A 20,476-nucleotide genomic window follows, 5' to 3' on the forward strand; every position below is an offset into this window, starting at 1 on the left:
TCCCAGTTTATATAAAATAAGATTTTTCAAATTGTGTTCAGTTGATGAAATTTTGTGAGACTTAAGGAATCATTTGATATTTGCCTCCTGATCAGGGGTGTTGGGAATTCTTTTTTTTTTAAACTAACAGGTTTCACAACCTTAAAGCCACTGATGTAAAGCTGTTAATTTATAAGCTATGGTGTTTGATACCAACTAAAACTGAACACTCTCCTAATAACTATAATGATCAAGCAATAAAAAGCTTACGTACTTTGACAACTTTGAAATTTCACATCATATTTATAGTCAAGGGCTATCTGGTCAGTTCTTGCAAGAGGAAGGTCCTCATAATGTGGAGAAGAAAGGCTGGAAAAATCAACGGTGCTGAAGGGCTTTATGTCAAATTCATGGGAGTGTTCATCCATTGTAGAAAGATCAACTGGGCTAATACCAAAGTTCATGGGCCAAAACGGCATTTCGGTATCAACCATTGTAAAGCCTGAAATTAAAAAGAAAAAGAGAAAAAAGTGAGACACAATATTTATAAAATAAAAAATTACATTCTGGAAAAATAATAAACAAAGCCACAAATACTCAGAAGTGCTGTTCTGACACAATTCTGTAAAGATTTTTAAAAGCAACACATACCAACAATGTATGAATGGTTGCAAATCTTCTGTTTTTTTAGTTGTTATTTTTTTATTAACATCAGGAGTGATATGTTGGATTATTTTTTCCCCTGGGGGAAAGGAATCCAATAAATCTAGGGAGGGGATGAATAATCAGCCAATGCATAATCTACCAGGAAGTTTATTACCATTAGTATGGCAAAATTAATTTTAGTGGGAATTGTGTGGGTGAGCTTCCTGTATATTACATTCAATGTGGATATTACTTAATTGTTTATTTGAAAATTACACTTTCTGAGCTGAAAAACCATTCCCTTAAACCAGGTGCAATTATGATTGTGGGTGTACACTTTACATATGTTCAGAAGCCTTCAAATATCACTTAAATTAATTATTCTACAAATGCATTATTGCTGCTGTCATTCTATAAAAAATGAACCCTTTGATCTTTGCTGTTGTCACTCTATAAAACAAGATTCCTTTGACCTTTGCTTGAGATCCCCAATATGATGCTTTTGAAGTTAAAAAAAATATCAAGTAGAAAAAGATGGTGATAGTTATGCCAAGACAGCTATGGAGAATTGGATCTGGTTAATGAGATGGTTAATGGTTAAGAATCTTAAACCTGCGGACTACATTAGAAAGTAAAAACATCATCATATAAGATGGTGATGGCTCACCAATTCTGTATAGTTACCAAGAAAACTACATAAATGTCCTAGATACTTACTAGAAGGTGACTTGTTATTGCAATATTTAAACCATTTTGCTCAGCAGAATTAAGTAGTACATAGTACAATTGTTCTTTCATACAAGGATTACTTTTTCAGACAGAATGCTGCCTACAACTGTAAAGAGTCAACTTTGGACTTCATGACAACTGATGAGACTCCACAAAATGCAGCAACAACCACTAAATTTTTGTATTTGCCTAGCACTGGAAAGCGAGTAAATGTTCTCCAAGTCTGGAATGGTAAAATACTCATATCTAAATTAGGATCAGACTAGATCTTATTAATAATCCTAAAAAAATAAGAAAGCACACACTGTACACCAATTTGAACAAAGGGGAGACGGAGGAAGGAAAGCAATGCTTTTAGGCATATATAATACTAGCTTCGAAGTAGGCAACTGCTTGAATAGTACCACAGATATAAGATATGATACACACACACACACACACACACACACACACACAAAATTATGTGCAAGACTAGAACTGTACGTCATAGAAGACATATACACACGCCTACATATAAACATAGAAAGCTGACTATATTTGGCTTGCTATTTCATTTGAAACATGGAATACTAGCATGCATGGACTTTACACCTTTATGTAATAAAAACTGGTTTGGCTCTGTTTACTTTGAACCAGCCAGTACTACCCTGCCTTCCTTCCTAAAAATGGTTTTTAAAATAGCAGCAATGGTCTATCGACTGTAATCACATTAGACTCGGGAGGAGAGGCTTTTGTCAACGTTTAACTTCCTCAGTGACATATGCAAACATATCACTGGCCCTGGGTGTCCCAGCTCTGGTAAAAGATGTACCCTGTGACCTGGGTGAGTCTGGGCATGCCTTAAAGTTTGCAATCCTCAGCACACTTCTTTGGAAATTCCCCCCCACTCCTCCATCAGTATTTTCTGCTGAGCAAATAATTTTCTCAGCAGGGTGGAAAAGTCTTTTTAAAAAAGTGATTTTAATATTTTCAACTGCAAAACAATTAAAACTTTGGTTGATAAAGGTATCATAAAAATGAAAAAAAAAAAGAGAGAAAGCCTCAAAAGCAGAGGAATATATGGGCAGTCACTCTCTCTAAGTCCCACCTACTACTAGGTGGGGTCTTGGACAACTTGCCCTGGCCAACTTGTCCTGGCTATCTTGCTCTGGCTGACTCACCACAGCACAACTTGTTATAGGACAATTCAACATAACTCAAGAGACGAATTAATTGCAGTCGGCCTTGTCTTGCTTTAGATTTGAACCTTCTAAAGTTAGAAGTCCTCAAGGCTGGGGGTGAGCTGCAATTCTACTTGTCCCTCTGTTGAATTATCTCATGTTGAGTTGTCTCGTGGCAAGTTGGCCAGCACAAGTTGTTCCATTCCAGAGTTGTTGTGGGGGGGGGGGAATGTGAAGAGAGTACATTAGCTGTGCTTCTGGAGCTCTTGAAGAATGTGTGTGTGTGTGACATAGCAATAGCAATAGCAGTTAGACTTATAAACCGCTTCATAGGGCTTTCAGCCCTCTCTAAGCGGTTTACAGAGTCAGCATATTGCCCCCACAGTCTGGGTCCTCATTTTACCCACCTCGGAAGGATGGAAGGCTGAGTCAACCTTGAGCCGGTGAGATTTGAACCGCCGAACTGCAGCTTAGCAGTCAGCTGAAGTGGCTGCAGTACTGCACTCTAACCACTGCGCCACCTCGGCTCCTTAATAAATATACCATCTACAGTACACATGTCATACTTCACCAAAATAATATATCAGATCCAGTGATTTACCCAAATTTCCCTAGAAATTCTGTGTCTGAGAAATTGTGCAATCAGTCTTTGTGATGTCAACATTCAGCAGTGCAATTTCCTGTGGCTCCGCAAAAAAAGGAATTTCAAGGCTTGCATATGTTCAATGGACAATGGCAACAGCCTCCTGCAGTCCTCTGCCAGTGAAAACGGAGCCCTGGCGGGCCATATGCAGCCTCCCCTAGGTCCATTTTCACTGGCAGATGGCTAGAGGAGACCTTTGCGGCAAAAAATGGAGCCTTGATGAGTGACACCGACCTGGCCATGCCCACCCTGATCACGTCCATGGCCACACACTCCATGGCCCGCCGAGGTCAAACACAACCCTGATGCGGCCCTCAATGAAATTGAGTTTGAAACCCCTGACTTAAAAGAATGAAACTGTTAAACTTAAAAGTGACCAATAAGATGCACAGTGATTTTAAAAGAAAAAAAAATGGTTTTGGAAATGGGTGAAGAGGCAAAAGAAAGAGTTCCAGCAGAAGGGATGGAACTAAAAATAATAAAAGTGATGAAATGATTTGGGATGAAACTGAAATGAAGGGATAGTAGAAAGAGTGCATTAGAGATTTTACAAGAATTATAGTGATGTGTTGAAGGTTAGAATGAGGGTGAATATTAGTGTTCAAGAAAATTAGATGAAAAAAAATGCGGTGAGAATGTTAGAAAACTCCAAGCTTGCAAAAAAATTCTGAATGATTCTGATGTTAGGTGTGTTTCCTTTTTTCATCTCATACCTTAATTCCTTTGGTTTATGATTTCTTACTCCTTATCTGTGCTATGCATAATGTTGCTTAGCCCAGAAAAGAAGAACACAATTAATACGTAACAATTTCCGTATGAATTTACCAGCTGCTGCAATTGTTTGAGACTGTAAACCTTCCCGTTGTATTAAAAAAGCTGAGCCAAATATTAATAAGATCAAACTATCCCCCCAACAACTGTCTCCCAATTATAGTGGATGTATGTATGTATTTATTATTTATCACATTTATATGGTCACTTATCTCATGGAAAGTTACTCTGGGTGGCATTGAATAATTCATTGCATTATTCATGATCTTAAGACACAACTTGTCTTGCTTAGGTTTGGTTTGACAGGATCAACAAAGACATATATTGTGATTTATTTACCATGTTCTATAGTTTAGGATTGTGTGACCCAGGCCACCATGTCATATTCAAAAACAAACCACAGTTTGCAGAGTGTTTGAATCCAGTTAGAGAAAGAACCCTTTAATTCCCCTCTCTTCCAATGTAGTGAAACTGCATCAGAAGTGATCTTGGCACAAGCCAAGGGGCAGCCAAATGCTTTTTAGAATGCTATGTCAAAACCTCCACTGTTCTTTTTTAAACAGACGAAGTCATTTGCTTATGGTTTTTGCATCAGTAAGAGAACTAGCTATATGGCACCAACTTTACAGCTCCTCCAAACCTTGACCAGGGCAAAAAGAGCTAGTGTTTAAAGTAAGTGCTACCTAGAACTTTAGGCTTAATGCTTTCTCAGATTACAATGTGAAAACTAAGAATTATCTATGATGAAACTACAATAAGCATGCCCCTCTTTGACACATTTTGGGGAAACTGGTAAGATAATTTTCTCTTTGATACCTTCTGAATAAACTGTTAAAGTTTACATTTCCTAAGTACTTCAGACTGAATAAATAATCTTTTTTTTTAAAAAAACACAATACTGTAATGAAGAAACAATATTCCTATCTTTTTCATTCGTCTGGTTTATTTTGTCTGTAATATACTCTAGTCTATATGAAAGGCACTGTGGAGACGTTTATCATTTTTTCCCCAGAAATAAAATCTACTAATTGTGCCTAGAAGAGGAAAACATTGTTGGAATTTGTTAAATGAAAGTGTTGTGCTATGTAGAATAATCAAACACAAGAATAAGAGATGTCTTTTGGGGTCTATGATATCTATGGCTTTTAAAAGAAATTATGCATAATATTATGGGTAAATGTGGTGCCCTCTAAGACTGGCATAAGGTGACCCAGTCCTTTGGCAATAAAAAAGAAAAGAACAAAGCAAAGCTTTACCATGATTAGAAGTCACTTCGTTACCATTTAAATGTGTAGATACAAGTAATAACCACACTCCCCCAAATTAGCCATGCAAGGAATGTACAAGTGTGCAAATCATTTCAAATGAAAATTGCTCCATTTTGAATTTGAAACAACTTTGCTAATTTGAAACAGATGTTTCAAACTGAGCTGTCTCAATCACTTTTGGAAGTGTCTGGAGCTTGAAAGAAGCTTTTTTGAACTTAAAACGCTTTTTTAAAGGACTGAAATAGCGCAAAACAACTGCTTGAAGCATAAAACAACAGCTTCATGTTGGGGGGAAAAGCTGTTTCTAACTGAAAATGATGCATTCCTAATTCAAAATTTGCTTCTCTCCATTCAGAGGAAAAACCAGAATTTTCGGCACTGCCACATGTGTGAAGGGATCCTGCTCCAGAAAAGCTGAACTTCCTGGTTCTAGCGCATATGCACGCCCAACTATCAGCTGGCTGGTGCGCATGCGCTCCCTGGTTTTTGGCATCGCCATGCACGCACAAAGGACAGCTGATCGTTGTGTATGCATGTGCACCAGAAACTCGGAAGACAAACAGGCACGTGCCAGGTGACACGGGCACGCGTGTCGTAGGTTTGCCATCACGGGAATAGGTACATGACAGCATCCTGATGAGTTTCTAAGCTTATAGCTTATGCTTTTCCATTCCACAGTCCCACCCTCAACTTAAGTGAAAAGGAAATGGGTAAGTAGATCCAAAGATTCCCCAGGAGACTTTAACTCAATTGCAGTACCATTTATTCCAGACTCTCACTGTTAATTAAAATATGCTATATGCAAATGAATTGGTACCCATGGGAGGGAACGAGCTTCATTTCTTTATTCTTTTTTACTTTCAAGGAATAGAGAAAAGGCAATGAACAGGACAGTGCTGCGCATAGCTAGTCGCATAAGGGAAACACAGGATATGACAAAAAAATAGAAGACATATCTCCAGTGCTCTCCTGAGAAGGTGCCCATGGGACTCAGTGGTGGGTTATGGCTGGTACGCACCAGTAAGGATGTACTGGTGGCCGCTGGGAGCAGCGGCCACCATACAGAAATGGTGTTTTGGTGGGCCCACCTGCCCGCCCGTGTTCCTTACCTGCTTTTAAGCCAACTGGGCCATTTGTGCACACGTGCACAGCATACGGCGAACTGCGCGACCTCCGCCAAGCAGTTGGAGCATCGCAGGGCAGTGGGTGCACATGCGTGCACAGCGCACGTGCCCAAGGTGGGCGCCCGGCCCCGTCGCAGCATACCGGTTGCAACAGGATCCAGAACCCACCACTGAAGCCTATCCTATTGGCTACACACACTTTCACATTGTCTTGTTTTCATTTCTGCAGCCCTCCGGGGAAAAAAATCAGATTATTCATTGCTTCACAAAGTGCTGAGAGCAAAGAATAAAAATTACTGTCTTCACTGCCAAAGATGATGCAGACCCACAAGACTGCCACAACAACAACAAAATATTTTCACTTCATGTTAAAGAGGAACTCAATTAACAATTTAAGATTGGTGCTTTTCATGGCAGTTTCTAGCTAACGTTAGTCAGTTTCACCAATGTTCCTTTTAGTTGGGCTTCTGAGAGAGATAGCAAAGTCATTGGGCTTGCGTTTCCATTACAAGAAGTGAAACTAAGGAAGAGAGAGCTAGTGGACATAATAGTACCTTCCAATGGGAAATAGAGCCATGGTGTCTCAGAAGAAACAACAACCACTTCACTTTGCAATTGTTTCAACTGCTCCACAGCCAACTGGGAAATAAATTAGTTCCCGGGATCACAGAGGTCTGGGATAGCTTTAAATAACAATAATTTAAAACGCTTTGGCTAAAGTGCCTTGAGCTTAGGTCATAGGAAAAAAGTTCCCCACAATCCCATGGACTCCCACATTTTATTTACGGCAAACTTCTTGAAACCTGTATTCTGCAGATGTGTGGTTCTACCACACTTTAATTGTGTGTTTAAATTAAAAAAAAAAAGTTAGGAATTAAGGGAATTGTCATTCCCTGGGCGTTCTGCTATGGCAATAAATAATAAATAGGCTAACAACATTTTGTTCAGCGTTTACCCCATACAATGAAGAAGCTTTCCTTCTGTTAACCTGATTGGCCTGTTGCACTGCATTCTAGACATAATTTCTTTTCACTAAACAGATCATTGTCACTAGACTTGTGAACACGAGCAGCCACATCCTTAATTTCACACTGGTTGTACACTCACCAAAAATGGAAAAATGTATAAAAAGAAATTCAGAGAGAATTAAAAATAAATATTAGAATTCTATGGATTTTATTCTGTCTTAAACTATACATAAGATCACCACATATGTAGCTAATACTTCCTACCCATCTTCTCCATCAGATGCATTGGGAATTAAAGAAATTATGGAATTTCAGAGGGCGAAGAAGGCTGATTAATCTATGACACTGGAGGAAAGAAGGGTAGAATAAGGAAGACTTTATCAGAGGGAATAGAGGGTTGATTGATCAATTCGTTGGCCTTTCAAAGGGCAACTTGTGGATTTGAATGACGTGCACGGAGCTCAAGTCACACAATAGTTAGTGGTGCCAGGCCAAAGTCTAGTTTTAATCACCTTTTAAAAATGCAATTTAAGTTAGATTTAGTTAACTGTGCTGTATAGTGCTTTCAATTTGAAGAAAAAATGGTATTCTTACAGTTGCTACATGTTTAGCCTCCTCAAAGCACCTTTTCCTCTTCAATTCCAAACTGTTGCACAGCCATGATAGTTAATAGGACAGTATCTTTAACAAAGATTGTGTCAAGATGACAACACACCTGACAAGATGACATAACCTATTCACAGGTATTTTCATCCAAACATCTGAGGCAAATATGTTATAAGTGTTGTTAACATGAGAAATATTTTGCCTCTTGTCCAGAGGTGGATTTCTGCCGGTTTGCCCCGGATCGGGGAAACTGGTAGTGGTGGCAGCAGGAGGCTCCACCCATCCGCCTGGAAGCGAGCGGACTGGTAGTAAAATAAATTGAAACCCACCACTGCTCTTGTCCCCCTGTATGGATACCTACACTTTTCAGTCAAGTACATCATCCTTTTCATCTTCTGCCTTATTAGAAATTATAATTTGGTAATAAACTTTGGAGGCCTCTGAGAACCAAACCCAAGGGCTCCATGTAGTCCTAGTGCCTCAGGTTGTACATTTTCTCCTAACACATGGCATCTTCTTCTGGGCATTTATTTCAGTGAGACAATTCCCTTTCACAGCTATTCTGTTGTGGTACTGTAAAATCAGCAGAGGGAGCACATTACTCAGAGCTTACCTGATGTATTTTATTACATAAGGAAAATGAGATGTGTGTGTGTGTTTTTAATCATACTTTATTGCAGTTCAGAGGGCAGGTAAAAATAAAATGGTAGCATTTTACAATAGTTTTTGGAGTACTTTTTCTCCTAAATGGAGTACTATTTAGGAAACACCACTCATTTGATTATAGCTTTGTAAACTTCCACCAAGTAAAATCACCAATTAACATGGCTTGTATTAATAAATGCCATAGAATTCTATTACATTGTGTAAACCTAGATTCACAGACTTCAAAATATAATCTGGACTCTGTATCACTTTTTGGCCAAATATTGACCAAATATTATTTTCTGTTATTACTTTTTGACCAACTTTCCAGCAATTTTACATTACTATTATCTCATAACTCATAACATAGATCGCTTGGACTGTAAATAATTGTTTCCAATTTGTATAAAAACTCTGAATCCACAAGAGCTATGGAAGGCCTTATATAGAGCTTGGGAGGTCTTTAGTTTGATTGATCACCAGGAGTTAGTACTAAGAAGACCTCCGCTCGGTGTCAGGAAAATGGACCCTATCACAAGGACAGAACATTTGCTTTTCACTAAAAAAAAAAAAAGTGGGTCTTAAATATCCCAAATTAAGTGCATGTCATTCAGATGACAGCATCTTGTTTTCTGGTTTTAAAATAAGCTCATAGTCCCTTAAGAAATTTGGAAAACTTGGCCAAAAATGTACATAACACAATGACAGACAAATTTTGCCATTCAGGCCATTCAAGTTCTAACAGGTATTTCCTCCAAAGCCAACACATTTCTTTACTTTTGAAATATATCATCACCACCACCCCCATTCTGTACAGTCAACATGGAAATCTGCTTCCAGCCAAGGTTGTTACGCATGTACATAATTTAATAAGAAACAGATGTAAGAAAAATATATATTTGATTTAGAGTTAAATTATCATGTAAATGCAATCTTATAAATAAAAAAAGTTGTATAGAAATGAAAAGAATGAAAATGAAACCTTTTTATTTTGGCTAGAGGAACACACTGAAGTACAGATCCGAAAATATAATGATTTTTTTTTTCATTTAAGCTCATTTTTATATTCTTGTTAAACACCCCCATTCCCACCCCAAGTTAGTATTGAGAAGATCCCTGCTCGGTGTCACAAAGGCAACATAAAAAAATGGCATATATATATATATGTGTGTGTGTGTGTGTGTGTGTGTGTGTGTGTGTGTGTGTGTATGTGTATGTATATGTATATGTATATGTATATGTATATGTATATGTATATGTATATGTATATGTATATGTATATGTATATGTGTGTATAAAATTCTCTTGAGTATTTCTGTACAGGACTACGGTATTCAAATAGTTTAAAATCACTCAGGTTTAAGCATGTTTCGATATGCACTGGATGGCAGTCAGATTTCAGTCACCTAAACACAGTGAATTCTCAAGGTATAAAATTCTAGTGTTTGAGGTTTAGCAGGTAGAATTGTAAACTGATTAAAAAAAAAACAATAGTCCTGTTGCCAAAGGCTACTTATAGTCACCTTCTTTTCAGAAAGAGGAATGGGAAATGTTTGTGGTTTAATCTAACGTACTTGAAAGTGAACTAGTAACAAGAGAGGAGAAGAAAGCTTGTGAAATGGCTTTTCCAATTTTGTTCTTATTCGTTTAAGAATAAGAAATTTCAGCATTAATTTGAAGATACTTTTCAGTGAATCCTAGGCTGCTTACAATGGCATTGCTAGTACTTAGACTCCTACCTCATCTCCCCAAAAATAGAATATGGGATAACTTTGAAACACAGCAGCAGCTTTTGAATAGGTAATTTTCAAGTTATTTCACCATGAAAACAACCTACAACCACCATTTAATGAATCATTTCAAGCTTTCTTTCTATTAGAATCTTTTCCATTTCTCTACCTTTCCACGATTACTATTTTTTGTATTGTTCCTAATTTTGTTAACTACATTTAACTACATTTTTTAAACTAGGTTGTCCAGAATTTTCAGAAATTGCGATTTCAAGTACATTCATGTAGCCCAGCGCCACCACAAACCTCTTTAAATATTTGAACCTCTCTTTTGTTTAAAATATTCTATTCCATACTGATGATACTACACTCAGTATTAAAAATGTCCCATCCAATATTCAGACCTTTAAACTGAAAACATCGGCTGGTAGATCATGATTTCCATAGTCACAGAATATATTCTGATCTTTTATAACCTAATAATTCTAATAAACATAATAATGCATTTTTAAAAAGACATCATGGTTCAGAATGGTTACAAAAGGGTAAGCATCATCTGGGGTTTACCAGCTTTGGATTCCTATTTAAGGGGTTGCCTTCCAAATCTTCCAACATGATAAATTTGAGATGTATGAGCAATTCACTAAGAGGGGAAACCTTGTGATCTTGTACAAGACAGCAAGGAGGATAATGTGTCTAAGAGAGAATGTGTGTTATTTTGAACTTATTTAATCAGAACGTATTAAGTAAAACACACAGGCCCATACAGAGGCATACACAGACATTGATGTAATTCACATTTTTTTCCTCAAAGCCCTGTATGTTACTAAGTCCTAAAGTTAATAGCAGTTGGCTGAAATAGCCACACACACCTTCTTTAATTCAAAAAGAAGAAAAAATACTTATTAACTTCTAGTCAGTTCCTTACTGGAAAACACTTGAAGGATTTAAATTATACTGTAAATTATTTCACTGCCCCCAATCTTAGGAGGAAATCTACTCATTCATGGTCAAATTGAATGGACTTCCATATGGATGGTGGAAAGAAAGGAAAAGCAACTATTAACCCCTTTAAGTGAATCACGTGGCAAACTTTATTTTTCTACAAGGATAGTATAAGCAGTAGCCCATAGGACTTAATTTTAGGATGTGTTGGGTTTATTGGTAATTTGATGGATCATCAGAAATAGTGAGCATTATGTTTTTATAGGGCTATTTTACTTTTCAGTGGATATTGGTTTGGAATCTGAAAATAGATTCTAGTAAAAGGGGAGACTGATCCTCCCCAAATATTAGCCCAATAAAGATAACCCTAGCCTCTTATTTGCTAGATTAAGAATATACTGCACAGATACATTTTCTTAAAGAAGATTCTATAGAAATTTTCCTTAGCTATTGAATTTTCTTTCCTCTTAATGCTGAGGATTTAAATGGATATTCACTTGTATGTTTGGCTCTTAAGGATGGAATTCTTAATTGCTAGTACTTACTAAAGCCACTGCATTGATCAGATTAGTGTTTCCAACCCTGGGCATAAAGTTTTAGGAAATAGAGACAAAGTGAAATATGTCTACTTGGTAACCAAGAGTTCCATCCTTATAAGAGAAATGGACACACTTTTGCTGGAGATGTTTAAAAGAGACAGGATGGCCTTCAATCAGGAATCTGCAATGGTGAATTCTGGTATTGGGCAGGGGTTAGTTAGTATGTTTTATGTTGTATGAATAATAAAACAAAATTCATTTATGGAATGTAAACATAACATTTTTCATTACAATTTCTTCCTATTAATATCTATTATCTCATAAAGTGGAAATACCCTTTCCCCTCACTGAATTAAGTGTAATACATATGTACAGCATTAATAATATAATGATACAATAGATTGAGAAATCCTTATGCTTATGTTTCACTAGTAACAAAAACATATTATGATTCTTATATCTTTAGGAATATTTCAGGGTATTTGGAAATGTTTCCATTTATGACCAACTGGCTTTTTCAGAGTTTATTAAAGCATAAGAACCACCTATATGAGATCTCTGGTTATTAGAAAATAAAAGCTCATGTTCAAATATGTTTGTAACATACACAGTTTAGATAGTATATTATCTGGCTATGAGTGAGCCCATCTGTACTCAAGAGCTTATCATCACCACTGAAGAGTAGCTGGAAGTCGTGGCCAGGATGGTTTTTGCTCAACTCTGCTTTGGGTGCCAATTATGTCCTTTTCTGGACAGGGAATTCTCTACACTAGGTTGCCCATACTCTGGCCATCTCCCAATTGGATTATGGCAACGGGCTCTACATGGAGCTATTTAATAATTATGAAAATATCTGGAAGCTTCAGCTAGTGCAGATTATGGCAGCACAAGCTATACTGGGTTATAGAGCCGAGGTGGCGCAGTGGTTAAATGCAGCACTGCAGGCTACTTCAGCTAGCTGCAGTTCTGCAGTTCGGCTGTTCAAATCTCATCGGCTCAGGGTTGACTCAGCCTTCCATCCTTCCAAGGTGGGTAAAATGAGGACCAGGATTGTTGTTGGGGGCAATATGTTGACTCTGTAAACCGCTTAGAGAGGGCTGAAAGCCCTATGAAGCGCTATATAAGTCTAACTGCTATTGCTATTGCTAACTGCTATTCTCGAAGAAGGGTACATATAACACTTTTCCTAGCATCTAGGTACCAGTTTGCTTCTGGGTCCAATTTAAGGTGTTGGACTTATAAAGTCCTACATGGCATAGGACCAGATTACCTAAAGAACTGGCTGCACCCCATCTCATTAGCCCATCACTCGATTAGTCTCTACAGTTTAGTCTAGGGCCGTGATGGCAAACCTATGACATGTGTGCCCGAAGTGGCATATGGAGCCATGTCGCCTGGCACGTGCAGTGTCACACATTCTTCTTCTGGGTTTCTGCCGCACATATCCACGTGATGATTAGCTGGCCTTCATACATGTGGCAGTGCCAGAAAATGGAAGAGCTGGTCTTCCGTTTTCCAGTGTGAGCATGTGCACCGGCCAGCTGATTGTCACACACATATGCACGCCAGTAACAGAAGACTAGCTAGCCAGCACGCATGTGCGCACCGAAACCAGAAGTTCATTTTACAGCTTGCGCATGCCCCCTGGGTTGCAGCCCCAAAGAGTGTTTGCGTATGCTCTCTTTTTGGCAGGGTTCCCTGTCATAGGTCTAGAGGCTGACTCAGAAACCAGAGATTGTGAGTCTTAGGTTTCTCTCAGGCTTGGAAGCTGGAAGGGTGATTTGGGACCAGTCATTCTCGCTCAGACGGTGGTATTTGCCAGCTCTCCGAACTAAACAAAATTTCTGCTATAGGTTCTCCAGAACTGGTCAGAACTGCTGAATTTCACACTTCTATGGGGAACTGCTGGTGACTGAAGTTATGGTTGTCTGCAGAGGGGGGGGGGAGGGCAAATGGCATTGTGTCACTAATGCTAATAATGCATGTTTAACAGTAGATTTAGCAATTATATAATGACCCAACTAATAGAAAGCTTACAGCATTTGCATAATAATGCTAGGTTGTCCAGTTTTGTTGGCAAGTGGATATCTTAGAAATAAAAATGATAGGTTGATAGCCAAACAATGCCATTACATCCTCATGACTTATATTAGACACAAATGGAAATCAAAAGTAAAAATAGGTTGGAATGAGGCTTAAAATTCAGTTTGGGGAAATTGGAGCTCTAAACAGCATTTTCATTTAAAATGATATGAATAGGCACCTGGAGGCTGAAAGAAAATATGTATCATCAAAGTGGCCATGTTGTCAAATTTCAAAGGTGTGATAATTAAGACACGAATTTTTTGTGGGACCCACAAAAATATGACGGGGGCTCAACGCAGCCTGCTTATCTTAATCTAATCATCAAAAAACTTTCCCTGTGAAGTTTTATTATAGTTATAGTTATAACCTATAGTTATATAGATTTGCATTGCAGTGCAATTTTTAGAGATGGGTAACAGGAATGCAACAGACACCTAGTGTCATATTTAATTGCTTGGCACAATGAGTTCTAAGCATTTGCCGGCAGGAGCAAAGGTCTCTGCTAAAAGACTTTCCCCCCATGATTACGTAACTGTGTTACAGCAGACATCTACTAATAGTTAATGAAATGATTCATGGAAAGTAGCACCTACAATTTTTATCCTGAGACAGATTCTGTCTCAATCTCATCTGATGCAAGATGGAAGCAATTTTGGGTGTCTTTTTCTCTCTGGAACAAACTTAACAAAACAAAACTATGTGATGTTTACTTGGAAAGAAGATCCACAACATTTAGTGGGCTTTATTGTTTAGCAAGAACATTTCAGATTGTAGCTTGAAACATTTATTGGTTAGTATTAGAATCCACACCATGTTTATGTAGTGCCATATCAGCGCTTTCACAAAGAATGAGTAAAGAATGGGTATTGGCTTATTCACAAAATGGCACACACAGAGGGGGGCAATTATATCCATATATTTCTTTAGTGACAGACATTATAGGTAGCCCTCACTTCATGATGGTAACAGGGCCAGCAACATCGGCATTAAGGGAAACAGTCACAAAGTGCTGTATCATGTGATTGTGCCAATCACAGTTTCAGTAGAATCCTGCATGGTCATAAGGTGTGACAATATGAAATGTATGACTTCTGTTGGCTTCCCCATTGACTTAGCCTGTAGGAAGACAGCAGTAAAGATTGCAAATGGTGATGCCATGACTGAGGGATTTGTGACCATCATAATTGGGTGCCAGTTGCCAAGCATTCAAATTGAGATTATATAACCATGGGAATGCGTAACAGCCACAACTACAAGGACTTATTGGAAGTCTTCTCTTTCAGCACAGTTGTAACTTCAAATGCTCGCTGAATGAATGGTTGTTAAACAAGGTCTAATTGTACATTTATTCACTTGTAATACCACTTGCTATTATAGTCTATATATGTATAGATGCACACAATACAGGTGGCACTAAAGCAGTTTGCAGAACAGATATTATAACTACAATTACCAAAATACATTCTGGCACGCCACCAGAAATTCATCTAGAACCCTTATTTAAAACATTTTAGACATTTACATGAGATAAAACACACCTAATAATACCCAGAGCCAACAAAATTAATATTAAGCAACTCATTCAAAAGTTTGTATGTATACTCTCTGACACAAAGCAGAAGAACAGATAATCCTGAGTAACTACAACAAAACAACTCATCCTTTCACTCACAAAAAGTTACAGCATTTTTATCCTCACAAAAATTTCTTTTTCACTGTTTTACGAAGAACAAAGTATGGGAGCGGAGAGATCAAGAGATCTCTTCTTGGACAGATGATCTAGAAAAAAAGATATGTCTGGTTGGGAAACGTATGGTTGATATATTGGTGTATCCCAGCTGTCTAGACCACAGTTGCTAAGCCCTGAAGCTCAACGCTGCCTAGGGATCTATGGATGCTTCAACGTTGCTAAACTAGAACCTCTCATCTCCTAATATTTTTCACCATGGCTCCCAGGGTTGCTACTGAGAGCTCCAGTACTTTTGGAAAGCTTCAAGTTTTTCATTCTTAAAAGTTGATCACAATGACAAATAATCTCCAGGCTGACAGTGGTAGATTCTCTCCATAAAGCTAGTTTTATAGCTATACCGAACAGGTTTCTCATACCTTGCTGGAGATGAAACAAGGCATAAGGAAATAACCACACTAGATCGATCTCGCTTTCTCACCTCCATGTAAATGTTTGTACCACTTTGTGTGCAACATTTCCCATGTGACTTTCTCTTACTGCCCAGACGGGAAACACTATCCCTGATTGATGTGTCATTGATCATCAGACAAGTACAGATACATGTAGGGAATGTGAACTATTTGTCTATACAGTAACAGTACATACATATCTATTTGCACTATTCAAGAAAATATAATCTATCAACTTTTTCTTGATAAGCCTAGCTTTCTTCAGCCAACTACACTTTTGAATGGAAGAAATTACATATAAAGAATGCCAACTTGTATTAACATGTACGTATCTGCCATTTATTGCTTCAAGAAGCATAATGTGTGTGGTGGTGGTGGGGTGTATGTTGAATTTTTTTTCTTCAGTACAGTGAATCTGAACTGCAACCATCTTTCTCTTATGTCACTGATTTTTTTAAAGACACATCTGGTTTGTTGGTACAATTAACACTAAAAAGGTTATTATGAAAAGTGTGTGTTGACTAGTGTTCATTTCATCAGAAGCAGTGCATGCTATAATTAGCATGCAAATTTAAAGACCACATTTCGGGGGGGGGGGAGGGAAAGTAGCTAGTCTTCATTTTTCAGGATGGGGGAGGAGAACAGGTGACCACCAGAAAATATGGCCCGCTGAGCCCATTATTCTCCTAATGACTCAGCTTATTTGGAAAATGTCTGTTTCTTTAAGAATACTCAACTGGAAACAGTGTATATTTCATATGATTAAACCGAGCAAACCAACAGCTGACAAAAGATGCTTGCTGAGGATTTATCTGAGGCAAAGCTCATTTTGCTTGCAAATTGTTTGTTCTGATCTATCATTCTGATATTATTTATTACACTTTATACACTCCCTCTGTCTAAAAGAGGAAGTGTTGTAATTTGTAGCTGGGGAGTGAGGGAGATATGTAGGGGAGTTGACTGTCCAAGACAGATTGTATGTTTTTAATGTAAAAAAAAGAAAGACACATGAATCTCATTCTATCAGAAATTATTTAAATTTGTATGCCATACACTCAACATTAAACATTTCATACAGACAGAATGAATATTGATTACTCTTTTTTGTGAGTATTATATAATAAAGTAATTTGAAGGTTTTAGCATATAGCAAGCAGGATGTAAATGTGTAAGCAAAAATTAAAATTTCTAATTATGTCAATGTCCTGAGTCATCTTTTAGATCAGATTTCTCAAACAATGTGTCTTCTTTAAAAAGCCAAAAGGAGGAAGTCTGTGATTCTGTTGCAGTTTTTATTTAGCACATTGACATTCAAAATATGATTTATAAGACTAGGATCAGTAATTTAATTGGAATAATATTTTAGCACAAGCAGTAGCATTTTGCATACTTTATTGTTATACAATGCCCCAGATATCTGAAAAATAGTTGAATGTGCACCCTCTAAGCTATTTCATGGTCCGTTCATAGTTATATTTTATGTACCTAAATTTAGAGCCGGCTGACCAATATTGCAGAGTCTGACAAAAAAACTGTAACTTAACAGATTATGTGTAACTACTTTGAAGAATAAACTATTAATGACAATTATGATAATGGTTTTAAATATATGATGCTCCATGCAGGAGTAGATGCATCTTATATTACAATTACCTATTGAGAGGTAATTGGATCTGATGGCATTCAGAGCTTCTTCCCATTCTATGATTTTATGCAGATCTCAGAAATGTCTGCTTTCCCTCCAGTTTGTGAACTGATAAACTACACAGTGTCAGTGGGTATAGTTTCAGCGAACAACTGAAGCACTTATCATGCACTACAGGTCATCCTAGTGTCAAACATCACTGCCGCAAAGAACTCAAGTTAACTGCTTCTATATTAAAGATTATGCCTTTCCCCCTTCATATATTTAAGTTGTATTACTATTCTAAAAGCTCTAAAGCCTCAGCTATTACAGTTAAACCTTTCATCGTATTTGTTAACATTCTGAAATATTTCAACAGTATTTTCCATGTAAGTCACATTTCAACATACAGATATGGAATTTTTGAGCTAGATATCTATAATGTAGGGACAATGAAAAAAAAAAAAGGTTAATACATCTTTTAAGGAAGGCCTATTTAAGGAATTGAGACATTCTCACAGTGACTTTGTGTTAACTTCTGCAACATGCCAGTTTCTGCTACCAGAAAAGATCATGTGGCTGTAGTGGGTTGTATTACATAACTGGAAAGTGACTGTGCACTTTATTATTTAAAAGTATTAGATTTTAAAATTGTATCTCTTAGATCATTCAGTGGCATTTTAGAGGGAACAAAGTTTACTGAAAACACAGAAACCAAAATCACTTTTAAAAGAATAGAGTGATGAGTCCCAATTCATTTAGACAGTAAAAGCAGATCAGGACTAATGCATTCCTTTTATATTCAAAGTTCCAACTGATTTTTTTTTTATATCCAACATGGGTCCTTAGAGGCAACCTCATTCCATATCCTGCCCTTCCTGTGAAGTAAGTCAAATGCAAACATTCCTACATTATTTTCCAAGAAGCAAACTGCTTCCAACCGTGGTCATCCATTTCTGGAATGTCAACTTAGGATAGAAACAGGAATTTAGCCAGACAAACATACAGATAGAAATTTTAAAACCTAACTTGGTTTCAGTAAAATAGCAACAGAATTTATGCTGACCTGAATTTCAGCCTTAAATGACATCTTATTATGACTATTATACAGTCTCAGCAAAGAAATTGAATCTTAACATTCTGAGTAAATTACTAATTATGCACAAACATAATGAATTTAGCATAGTTTATTTCAGTTTTTTTTAGAATTGCATTGTATTAAATAAAAAGTGGCGGAAATGAGAGCCAGATTAAGAGACATGAGGGATTAGATGTTTAAGGAATAATTAACAAGAGTCACAGATAAGGAATACAGTTGCTTCAGTCTAAACATAATTCAGATATTTTAAAAAGTTTCCTTGCTTTATAGCATATCTAGATGACTCGTTCACGATTTAATAATCTGCAATTAAGGTACAATAGTGATCAATCTCTGGCATGAGCTGCAACTTCAAGTGATAAAAAGGGTACTTTAATTTTGACTATTGAGATTATGCCAGAAAGAAAAGCAATCATATCAATTGATAGACTAATACATTGCATGCTAGATGATAACATAGCCCAATTTTTGTTGAAATTGGAAATTATGGCACTATTCCCAAAGAGTATATAAAGTGCATAAAGTTGATGTATTATGTAAAAACGTATGTCCAGTTGTATTTTACTATTGTCTCTGTTGTTCAGAAAAAAATAATCCTACCCAAGGTGTAGATTTGAGATTTCCTTCAGAATTTAGTGTGTATGTATCAGTTCATAATAATTTACAAATCACATTTAAATTTAATTTACCTTCAGATTTCTGAAATCTGAAAGTAACAAATACTTAACAAAATACCCACTTTAAATAATAATTTCCATAATATACATACATTTGTTCCCTTGTGAATGTTTATAATATTGCAATATAACTTTCATTCAGCTGTGGGTTCAATAAATCAATGAAAAAATTAGTGTATTATTTTACTAGCTACAAGTAGTCTCATGTTTCTTAATCATGATCAAACAGCCTACAGAGAAATGCAAGTGGAAAAAAAATCATTTCCACATGAGAGAAGAAAAAAATGAGTGGGAAGAGATGAGTTTGCTTATTTCATGAGCACATGAAGACAGTATGATACATATTGGAAAAAATTGTGAAATTATGTATGTGGTGGGCATAGAGAGACACCAGAGAGCATGATCAGAAACCTTGATAATAAGCTCACTACAACTAATTTTAGCAGGCCTGAGCTTATGGTTTAACAAGTTTCTTCAAGCATGGCTGATTATGGTTTAATAAGTAGCACAAAGAACTAGTGTAGCATAGTATAGAATAATACTTAAGGGACCATGGGACAGGAAATAAATTGGGCAATCCACTCTTTCTATCTGCAATACGGCAATATATCACTGATCATTTTTATAGGGCTGTTATAAGAATATAGTCCTTATATGCGGCACACGCATGATCTTGTAAACCTCCCAGAGTCACTCACTAATAAGATGGGCGGTATATAAATTTAATGATAAATAAATGCACATACATTAATTACATTAAATTATTAAACTTAACTATTTTTATTATTTCCAAGACTAAGCTATAAATATAGAATAAAAATCCAAAGTAGAGACGTATGTCATTTTAGTTTATAGTCAGCAAACAAAAACTAGGCTTTAAGTAGAATACTTCTCGTGATACCTCCCTACTAGTCCTAGGAGCTTACCATATTATTTAAGCTCAGCATAGTCCTATGTCAAACTCACATCATCACAGCAGTGTAATGTGACAATCAGGACACCCTCCCTCTTTGCTAAACTGGGCATGGGCGTGGCCTGCAGGCTGGGAGTTTGACAGCCCTGATGTAGATTAAGCTGAGACAGCTTCTTTATCAGTTTCA

General features: G+C 37.0%; 1 protein-coding gene across 1 annotated transcript in view; it reads right to left on the bottom strand.

The window, feature by feature from the left end:
- PPARG (peroxisome proliferator activated receptor gamma) overlaps positions 1-20,476 on the bottom strand; it is a 72,455-nt gene that overhangs the window by 31,739 nt on the left and 20,240 nt on the right. Inside the window, exon 2 of the mRNA XM_014057989.2 lies at positions 254-481. Coding sequence (XP_013913464.2) covers positions 254-473 — 220 coding nt within the window. The 5' untranslated portion in view covers positions 474-481. The remainder of the gene's footprint in view (positions 1-253; positions 482-20,476) is intronic.

This window comes from Thamnophis sirtalis, unplaced genomic scaffold (assembly GCF_051295495.1).
Source record: "Thamnophis sirtalis isolate CommonGarterSnake01/CBP01778 unplaced genomic scaffold, rThaSir2_p1.2 scaffold_3, whole genome shotgun sequence".
Lineage (NCBI taxonomy): Eukaryota > Metazoa > Chordata > Lepidosauria > Squamata > Natricidae > Thamnophis > Thamnophis sirtalis.